Source organism: Apis dorsata, unplaced genomic scaffold (assembly GCF_000469605.1).
Source record: "Apis dorsata unplaced genomic scaffold, Apis dorsata 1.3 scaffold_758, whole genome shotgun sequence".
Taxonomy (NCBI): domain Eukaryota; kingdom Metazoa; phylum Arthropoda; class Insecta; order Hymenoptera; family Apidae; genus Apis; species Apis dorsata.
The window spans coordinates 14,594-25,871 of NW_006263911.1; the positions used below are offsets into that span (position 1 = coordinate 14,594).

Consider the following 11,278-nt stretch of genomic DNA (forward strand, 5'->3'; position numbering starts at 1 on the left):
TTAAATTATTTTATTTTAAATTTAATCTATTTACAAATTTATTGAATGAATTATATTGATGTTTGAATGTCATTCAAAATCACTCACAATTGCTTAAATTTTATTTTATATAAAGCTAAAAAATTCTTTTCATTTTCGAATTTTTAAATTTACTCGTTAATATGATGAATACGAATAAATACGTTTATCAATTATTGTAAATATCTTATTAAAGTTACTATTTCACAATATTTAAGAAAATTTTTTTTTAAGTATTAATATAAATGAAAAAGTTTTTCGAGATATCTATTAAATTAATTATGATATTTTTAAGAGAATGAAATTATCATTTAGATATAGAATAAATTATTGCATCAATGTGCAAGGTTCTTTTTTTGAATTTCTTCAGTTAATGAAGAGTTTTTGAATGATCTTGAATGATTCTTAATTCTCAAAGATTATAATTAGACAATTTTGAAATACAATTTTACAAAATAAAAAAATATTTTTTTTTATTAAAAAAAAAAGTTCAGTCTCCTTCTAAACAAATCTTATAGCCAATAGACGTTTCTCTTGAACAATAAGTTTATAAAATATATCTTTTAAATAATATAAAAATTTGGGAGATAATTATGCGAGAACAAAGTAAAATAAAATATTGAAATTTCTGTGAATTCATTATCGTGTAAGAAAGAAAAGTTACTTACTCGATGCAAGCTTATCGCTACTGAAATCACGCTTAGAAGACTAGGTATCATAAATTGTATTCCTGAATTATTTATCATGATATCGACGAGTCTTTTATTGCCATATGAAATTTGCAAATGAAATATTAACATAAGTATCAGTGAAATCAATCTATAATATAATCATATTTTTAATTTACCAACTCGATAGCTTGATTATGAATGTCCACTATGCGATAAAGCTCTGGAAGTTTCGAATCAATTTGTTTCGATGAGAGATTAAATATAGTCAAATACATAACAATCTTTTGTATTCGATGGCTGAAACATTTACAAAAAAATATTCTTTAAGAAAATATAATTTATAATTTAAATTTATTCTGTTCAATGTATATCTAACAGAGCATAACACATTAAAAAAAATTAATCGATAAAATATTGGTATAACACATAATTTTTTTAAAATTTAACTAATAATTTGATTGATTTTTTTTTGGCGGATTTAATTTAGATAATATATAACAAAAATTTTGAAAAAAATTTTGTCGGAAGAAAATAATAAAAGATCTTTATTTCAATTTTTTTAACAAAAATTTTAAAAATTTTGTTATTATATATATTTATGTCAATTATATATATAAAATTATAAATTCAAAAATTTTAAAAATTGATTAACAAGTAAATTTTAATAGTATCAAAACTTAAATTGTGATTCTTGAGATGATTTTAAACAACTATTTTTTTTTGTGAAAATTTTCGTTTTGATTTTATTATAATGAATTATTAATGATCACAAAACGCATAGATACTACTATATTGCAACAATAATGTTAGGTCAACAAATCACTAGCGCCACGGTAGAGTATTTATCAAAAATAGAAAAAAATTCCTTTTCATAAATACGAAATAAAAAAATTGTTATACTGATAATTAATTGAACATTGATCCACAGTATAATTTTTTTTATATTTTTCAATTGTTAACATAGTTACATGGCTTTAAAAAAGTCAATTTTCGAATTATTCAAAAATAAAATTATTATTTACAATTTTGTTATTTTTTTATTTTTAATCGAAGTAAGTGTACTAGATATGTACTTGTATTGTACCAAATTTCATTTTGATATTATTGATATTTTTAGAATTATACATTATTTAATATTTTTTATTTTTAATTTTAATTTTAAAAAAGAGTTTAATATTTTTTCTGATATAAAGTTTTAGTGTTCTTTCTCATTATAAAGAGCAAAACTTTAGCTTTAAAATAAAAAAAAATTAATTGCTATTAGCTGCTATTGATAATTACAATGATTTTTATTATTATTAATACGAATAGCACCAATTTCAAAGTTATTAATCAGAACTTTTATGTAAAATTTTTTTACTATTAATATCAAGTTTTTTTAAATAATAAACTTTCAAAATTCATTTTTTTATTCTTCTCTAAGTCACTTTCGATACCAAATAGTTTCAACTCAATTTTATAAAATATATAAAATAGATAATAATATTAATAGATAGACGCGCTATAGTTCGCGTTTAATTATTTTAAAAAGTTGATTAAAATACAAATTAAAAAGTTTTATTAAATAAAACTTTTATTTTTATATTATTTTTATATATTATTTTTATTATTAATATTAAAGTTTTTATTTAATGTTTTTTAAAATTTACGAATAAATGTAAATAGATAATAGTCTGACTAATTGACATATACAATACTGTTATTACTGTTACAATACTAATTGTTGCAACATGATAAATTTATATCTATGATTGGCCATTAATTGGCCATTTTTTGTTAATAATCCGTTAATAAAACCGAAATGAAAATTTGGATAAAAATAAGTTGCTTGAAATCATCTCACTGTTTTCAATTTAATTTTAATAATATAATTTTAATAATATTTCAATTTAATTTCAATAATTTTATCACAACATGTTCTTTCGAACATCTTAATATTCTACATAAAAAATAAAAAATAATATTTCAAATAGCGTTATGTTTATGAAGATTGCGATCATATCTTGTTAATTGTACTTTTATAAATGTATGAAACATAATAAGTATCATGTGAAATAAATGCGACAATTTTACTCACCCTATAATTTTAAATAACATGCTTGTGTGATAACTATAAAGTCCAAGTATCGATTCCGTACATGTTGCAGATAATATTACTAATATCGTAAGAAGCATATAATTCAAGCAAAGAATATCAACATATATGATTTTTTCATCAGAAAATATTGTAATATAATGAACGATGCGTATACGAGATTCATTCAAAGGCATTATAAAATCCAATATTATAGGATACAATAACAATATACTGCAGAATGCAATAGTTGCATAAGTCATCCCTAAAGTTTAGAAAGATTCAATAATTAAAGCTGATGTTGAACAACTATTTTTGTTGTAAAAAAAAAAGAAAAAAAGAATTCTTGTTACAAAAATATTAAAAAAATAAAAAGATTACAAATATCATAGTTTTATATATATAAAAAGAATATATAATAAAAACTTAAATATAACATAAATAATACAAATATACAAATATTTTCGAATATTTAAATGGTTACGATAACAATGGTAATGTTATAAATTGATATAATCAAATTTTGCACAAGTTATGTATTTCTTACAGAAAAAAATCTCGATCATATAACAGGAATCATCGATATATTTTCTTCGTATCTGTGCTTCTATTGAATCTTGTACCATAGCTTCTTCCATACATATGTGATGAAATAAAAGTTTTATCTATATCAAAGATAATATGTAGAAATATTTTTCCAAAAAGAATTTATTTAATATAAATTTAATTTCTTTTACTCACCATAGGAAAAAATAGTATTAAACTGATATATCGAAACAAAACTATTATAAGTGGACATGTTGTAGACAATATTAAAACACAGTTTTGTAAAGTAATTTCAGAAGTTAAAAGTGATACAATCTATAAAACATATTCTATTTGTTAATTAGAATAAACTTGAATAATAGATTTTTTTTAATAATGGTATGACTGTGTTATAATTTCTAGTCTAAAGTTTATTTTATAAACAAAAATAAAAAGTCACAAATAAAACCGAAAAAAAAATGATATAGAAAATATAAAGATATTGATTTTAAAATGTTTTACACATTTCTAACATGTAGATCCGGTCGAATATCATGTATAAGTTGAAAAAAATAAAAAATAAAATAAAATAAAATAAACATTTTCCTTCGAAGTTTTCATTTTTGAAAATTTCACTTAAAAAATATTTTTAAATTTTAATTTTCTACAATTAAATTTTTCAAACTAAAATTGCATAACTTTCGATTATATATACAAATAAATTATGGAAAAAAGATTATTCTATACGTAAAAATATAATAATAAATGTATATTACACGATAAAATTACATAAGAAAAAATCATAATTTTCGTTACCTGAAATACTACATTGGCAAAAAGAAACGTTAAGAACCATAATCGCTGAATCCACACATAAATCGAGTTATTGTACGGCCATAGTCCTACGATTTTCATTATAGTACGATATGTGTGATAATGCTTATCGAACACATTCATTTTGTTAGTCAGATGTCGACTGTCGTACAGAACTCGAAAAATCATTCTACTACACCTCGGCTTGATATATTATTTATTACACAATTATTTTTCTCTCTTATATTTTCACGATATCGTTTCTCTAGAATAGTAACATTATAATATGCAATAATTGGACTAAATTGCAATCGATCGATTTTATCCTCTGCAAAGAGTTTTCTCACGATAGACATTGATTTTGAGAAAATTATAATATTGACTATTGTTCTTGCTTTTTTTTTTATTTTCCTTCATTGTTTTATTAGTTTTATTTCTCTGTTTTTCACGTATTGAGAAAAAGAAGATTCGTTACAATGAATAGTATCTTTCGGTTACTTGACAAGATAACTTCTCGATAACTTCAAGATAACTTTATTACTCGTAAAAATATTTCGATTTTCGTTTAAGAAGAGTGATAAAAAGAAATTGAAGGAGATTAATAAAAAAGATTAATAAATTTGGCCTGAAATAGTGGTAATGAGAAAAAGATGCGTGACAGATTTAATGTGATATATTAATATATTAATAATTATTTTATATATATAATAATTTATATATGTTTAAAAATACAATTATTAACATTCGAACAATTTTATGATTTTTAATTTGATTTTGCATTAAATTTTTTCAAGAATACACATGATTAAAGACATAATGTTGTATAAAATTATATTGAAATTCAGGATGCTAAAAAATAAATATCATCAAATAAATTGAGAATATGAATTATAAATAATGTTATCAGTATAATTTTATTATTATCAAGATAAATGTATAACGACAAAACCAATTCATTTAAAACATAATTCGAAGAGATGTATTTATAAAACTTTTTATAAATACTTTTTATAAAAAGTATTTTTATAAAAAAACTTTTTATAAAACAAATAGACATGAAACGGAAAAATAATGCAAATCAATTGTATTGAGTTAGAAAAAATTCGAGTATTTATCGTTTTTTAATTATTTTTATTTAATTAATATTTTTTAATTAATTTTTAATTATTCAAAGATACAAAAAATACAGAGAAAATTATTTTTCTAATATTATAAACTTCAAATATAATTAATCAAACATATATATATATATATATATATATATAATATAGAAAGTATTAATAAAAGCAAGATAAATTTTAAAACAATTTATTTTTAATTGTTAAATAGTTGAAAAAATTTTTTCTGAATTTTTTAAATTCGTAAAATATTTTTCAATTATTCCTACAAAATTTTTTATTTTTGGATTCAAAGAATTTAAAATTATTTGTGAAACAATAATAGAATTTTAGCATTGTAGCTAAAAAATATTTATATAAAAAATATAATTAAAATATAAATGTATCTATATTTTCATTCAAAAATCAATATTATTTCAATCTAACATTTTGAATAATAAATAACTTATTATTCTATGTGAGTTACTCATTTTATGTAACGATCATCGATCTTAAAAAGGATGATAATGCTAGAAATACGAATCATTTAACTGAATATATTAGCGTATTTATGATATTTATATCATATAATATCTTCAAAATTCTTTTTTCTTTTTAAATCTTGATTATTGTTTTCACTAGCATTTCATTCTTATCGTACTATTGTTTTCAGATATCAAAATGAAATTATAAATATTCCACAAGTACTTGATTTACGTACATATTTATGAGACCTTAATGTTTAAATTGAATTGTTAAATGAATAACTAATTACTTTAGAATTGTAGCATAATGTAACATAGGATACATACATTACATAATTCCTTATTTAACAAAAACTTCCTTATTTAATAAAAATAAGTTATATTTTCTCAATGCAGAATCCTCTAATGGAAAATAATTTCTACTAGAGAAATAATAGCAAAAGAATTTTCTTAAAATATAATTAAACATAAGAATACTTTTAAGAATTTTATTACTTTTTTATTTAAATATAGAATATATAGAATGTATCTACTTACAAAGAAAAATCTTCAAAAATGATCACCCGCAAATTTGAAAAATTTTCAAACTTTGAGAATATGTGTATTGAGTTTATATATGTAAAGATATAATATCTTGTATAATATCTTATATATTTATGTGTGAATTGGGTGTCATTAGATGCTACCATGTCTATTCAATGATCATGATAATGTGATCTATGATAAAAATATTTTCTTAACGCAATTAGTTTCCTCGAAATAAAAAGAAATTGTTAATATACTTGTTAACGATATTCCTTGTGATATCATAATGATAAATTGATTCTCAATTTATTTGATTTTTTTTTCTATAAAAATGATATTAAATTGTTTATGAAATTTATATTAGAATATATTTTTATAAATCTTCTTGTAAATATCGATATAATTATAATAGTTTAGATGGAAAATCATTTAAATACAAACAATATATTAAAAATAATTCTTAAATTGTTAGATACAGTAATTACAATAATTAAATTGTTAGATAGTAACGTACAAATTTTTTGATGATATATATAAATACAATATGTAGATATAATTAACATTATTACTTTTGAATAGAATATAACATTATGAAGCAGGACCATGTCATTTTGCATTGCTATAAAACATCGTCTTCTTGTTATTTAAATAATTATAATTTCTACTAAAAATAGACTTCTTACCATAAGTAACATTTTGTAGGTAGGCACGAATATTCCACAAATTGACAATAACACTGGTTTTTTTCTTCCTTGTATTATAAAAAGTAATAATTTTTGTATGGGTAACGGTAAATCATACCAATTCCCATTGTATCTAGAAAAATGAGATTAATGTTTAAGATTAATATTAAAATATATAAATGAAATAATATAAAAATGTATTTCTAGTACAATTTTTTTACTATCGAAAAATTTTGGAAAAATAAATGATTTTTTGTTCAAAACTTTATCTTATTCTGAGATACGAATAATTAAATAATGTGATGACCAATGGAATATATCTTTAAACTTTCGAGATTCTAAGCGAATAATTAATGGAATAATTTCGCGAAAAATTGACTGAAATCTCGAAATTTAAAATAGAATAGATCAATAACGATTGATCACACAATAGATTGATGATTTTATTGATTTTCCAATAGTTTTAAGATTTCGAAAGAATTAAAGCTATCATATTATGTAAAATGTTAAATTTCTGCTATTTATGCCGATTTTCGGATTTCTGAAAGACGGAAGGATGCTACATATACCTAAACTAGTAATGTTTATTGTGATAATTTGAAAGTAATTTGAAAGTAATTTGGCAATGAATTTAAATTTGTACTTATTGTTAACTTTGTATATGTTATCAATATATATAAGTTGAATACAAGATTAGCATATTTTTATATGACACATGATAAGTAAAAACACAAAGAAGAATATCAATTTGGAAAATAAAGTATTATTTTACGTACTTACGGAATATCAAAAAACTTGAACGTTTCGTCGAGAACACGTTGGGATACGTAATAAATGAAAAAAATGAAACATGAAAACATTATAATTATATAAAACTTTATAATATAAATGTAATTAAAGTGAAAGTCTCGATTGAAAACCTAAAAGCAATGTATTACAAGTATTATATTCGATTACTTAGATTTTAATGATATTAGTTTTATTTACATTAAAGGTTAAAGCTGCGAAAGCAAATATGGATAATGCAAAGCTTACTAGATAATTGTATAATAATTTATCATTCACGTATTTAATCCACCTACGAAACATATTCAATTAATAGAAATTCGTTGAAGTAGCATATGTATATCATACGTTAAAAGTCAATCATGTCAAGATCTTATATAAGAAAATAATAAAAATTGATATCTTTTATTAAATTAAATGTTAATGTTAAATGCTAATTGCCAATACATTAGTAAATATTATAGTTTTTGTATTCCAAGACATATTATTTTTCTCTATACAAAAAAATGTATCATAAATATTATATGTATATATTATATATTGCAAAATGAAAAAGATATTAACTTTATTATGAAATTATATGTTTTCATTGATTCTCTTATTTTTTTATGAATAATGTTATGTTCTCCAGAGATGGCTTCTTTCAATTGGTACCTAAAAAGTAACAAAATTCAATCATATTTAAATTTCTTGTATGATAAATTTGATAAATAAATTTCACTTACCTAGCAATTTTATATAATCCACATATATGCACAACAGTATTTATAAAAAGAATATCACGGTTTAAAAGAACTGATAAAACAAAAACGTAGTAGTAATTTAAAAGAATAATAGCAAAATAATTATTTTTATACAATTCGAAGAAATGACATGTAGTGAATAGAATAAAAGATGATCGAGACTTGTTAAGAGATATCGCGATATAAGTAACGTGAACTTCAAAACATATCACCAGAAAAATAGAAAGAAAAATTATAAAAGCGGCAACTGAAATATTTAAAAATTCAAATATTACATTCTTAATGATTTAAAATAAATTCTTACCAATCTTCTTACCAAGATAAATAAGTGTAATACGTTTTCCAATCAGAGCATTTGATTTAAGTATTCTAAATTCTTCTTTGTTCCATAATTCATTCCAATTAAATTCTATTTTTTTTAACCAATCCTTGAACTTTACGATAAGAATTATTAAAAAAGAAAAGAACGAAAAGAAAGAAAAAAAGAAAAAGAAATATTAGAGAATAACTCTAAGATATTCAAGACTTACGTCTACACATTGAAAAAGCAAAAGAGTATATGATAGGAAACTTATAATTGTCACAATTAGTTGTTGCGAATCATATATTAATATTTCATGCTGAGTACAAATATTCGTATAAGTGGGAGCGAACTGTAATTAAAAAAAATTAATAATATTAATAAGCACAAAAATGATAACATGAAATACAATAAATATATTTTAATAAGAAATCGAAAAATCACTTCATACTATTAAATATATAGCGATCGAAAATATTAAATATATAACAGCAATATGAAGTATCTTTAATCGAGTGTATTTATGTGAAGATAAACCGAATATACTATAGCTAACTCTTATAATTTTATAATACTTGTCACCATTGAAATCCATTCTCTTCGATAGTTGTAATACTTATGACTGTATTTTCATGATTTTTCAACTGTCTCACGAATTGCATTTTTCTGAAAAAAAATAAATATAGAGAGAAATAAAACATTAACGATTGATGTGCATTATAATGTAAGAATATCCATCGATTGATACGCATGAATTATTACGATTTTCTAAAGGGAAATATTTATTTGACTATTTGAATAGTAATTTTCCTTCTGCAATTTTCTTGCAGATCTATATAGGATTTTAAAGAATGTATTCTCATGCATGTGTAAAGCTGTCAATCAAACTTATTTTTTTTTTTCCTTCAATTTTATAATAACGCACGTACAATTGAAGAAATACGTGATCAGTCAGTATTTGATAATTGCTCGAAAAGAAAAGACTTATATTTTTGCTTATTAGAAATTGTTATTCTGTTATACTTTCCATTTTTCTTCAAATATGATAAAACATTTGTAAACATTTTCTTCGAATATCAGTATCCAAACTTAAAATTAGGCTGTGGATGTTTATGTGAAATCATATTTTTATAAATGTAATTAAAAAAAAATAGATCTTATATAAAAATTTTCTTCACTTATTGAAATATATATTATAAATGAATATTATATTCCCGATATCTTGTGTCTTTATGTGAATTTGATAATTTTTTGTATAATTAAATTTTGCATATAAATATCTGGATTTATTTAAAAACAAAATATATATATTTAACATTAAAATTTATATCAATCTTTTTTATGAACATTTTTATAAATGAAACAATGTATAAATGTAATAGTAAAGTTTTTTGAATCAGTATTGTCATATGAATTATGCTGAGGTATCTAGTTTATATTTATATTTAATAATATTACTAATATTATTAATTTTTAATAATTATTTTATTATATATATATATACTTTATAGTTATTATACTTTATACTTATTTTATAGTTATTTTATAAAATTTGTTTAATAAATTATTTATGCAATTGTAATTAATATGCATTCCAACTTTCAAAAACTTTCAATTTGGATTAATATTATTTTGAGATTGTAGTTATTGTATATCAGTTATACATATGATATTGTATATCAGTTATATATATGTATATTGTATATCAGTATATATAGTTATTGTATGTATAATCAGTATCATATCATATAAATTATGCTAAGATATTTGTTTATATTTAATAATATTATTGATTTTTAATCATTATTTTATTTATCATTATTTATATATTTCCTTTATAGTTATTTTATAAAATTTGTTTAATAAATTATGTTTTCTTATTTATGCAATTGTAATTAAAATGTATTGCAATTTATGATTTATGATTTATCAATTTGCACTGCGATTGATAAAAAATATATATATTATATATATTAATCTTGTTATATTTACAATTATCTTTATTCTTAATTTCTTTAATTGCAAAAAATTGATTGAGGTTATCCTCTTAAAATTACAGATATTTCTATTTTTAATTCCTTTAATTACCAACATTCAACTTAATTTAATTTTACAGAAAGAAAAAATAACGATGAAAACGTAATATAATGTTCAAATGTTTTCAAACATGCAGAACAATCCATTTATCAGTATGCAATTTTTAAATCTGTTTAATCTCACGTTAAATCGTTGGATGAGCTGCAAGAAATTTCATAGTTTTAAAATAATTTTGCTTTTGTATTCGAATACTAGAAAAAACTAATGGCTACAATCTTATGAAAATTTATCTTACGAAAATTTAATCTTAAATAATCATCTTAATCATTTCATTCATTCATTCTTATAATTGTTGTACTCTGTTTTCAGAGGAAGGAATACAATTTTTATAGATCAATGATATTCATTCATATAGCCACAGCTTAACTACGAGGAATGCTGAAACATAAGCTATGAGTAAAGAAATTAACGAAATAAAGATTTTTAAATTTTAGATCCAAGATATTGCACACTATCTATT

At 20.8% G+C, this 11,278-nt stretch overlaps 2 protein-coding genes across 2 annotated transcripts in view; both read right to left on the bottom strand.

Annotated features, from left to right (window-relative positions):
- Positions 1–4,398, bottom strand: part of LOC102673743 — a 5,652-nt gene extending 1,254 nt beyond the window's left edge. The window contains exons 1-5 of the mRNA XM_006622801.2: positions 4,105–4,398; positions 3,505–3,624; positions 3,311–3,428; positions 2,767–3,028; positions 866–986 (exon numbers count right to left, since the gene is read on the bottom strand). Coding sequence (XP_006622864.2) covers positions 866–986; positions 2,767–3,028; positions 3,311–3,428; positions 3,505–3,624; positions 4,105–4,290 — 807 coding nt within the window. The 5' untranslated portion in view covers positions 4,291–4,398. The remainder of the gene's footprint in view (positions 1–865; positions 987–2,766; positions 3,029–3,310; positions 3,429–3,504; positions 3,625–4,104) is intronic.
- Positions 4,399–6,773: 2,375 nt separating this feature from the next.
- Positions 6,774–7,948, bottom strand: LOC116186482. Its single transcript, XM_031513849.1, has 3 exons — positions 7,672–7,948; positions 6,892–7,024; positions 6,774–6,827 (listed from the first exon to the last, which is right to left on the bottom strand). The coding sequence occupies exons 1-3, from the start codon at positions 7,749–7,751 to the stop codon at positions 6,774–6,776; spliced, it is 267 nt and encodes an 88-aa protein (XP_031369709.1). The 5' UTR covers positions 7,752–7,948.
- Positions 7,949–11,278: the final 3,330 nt, after the last annotated feature.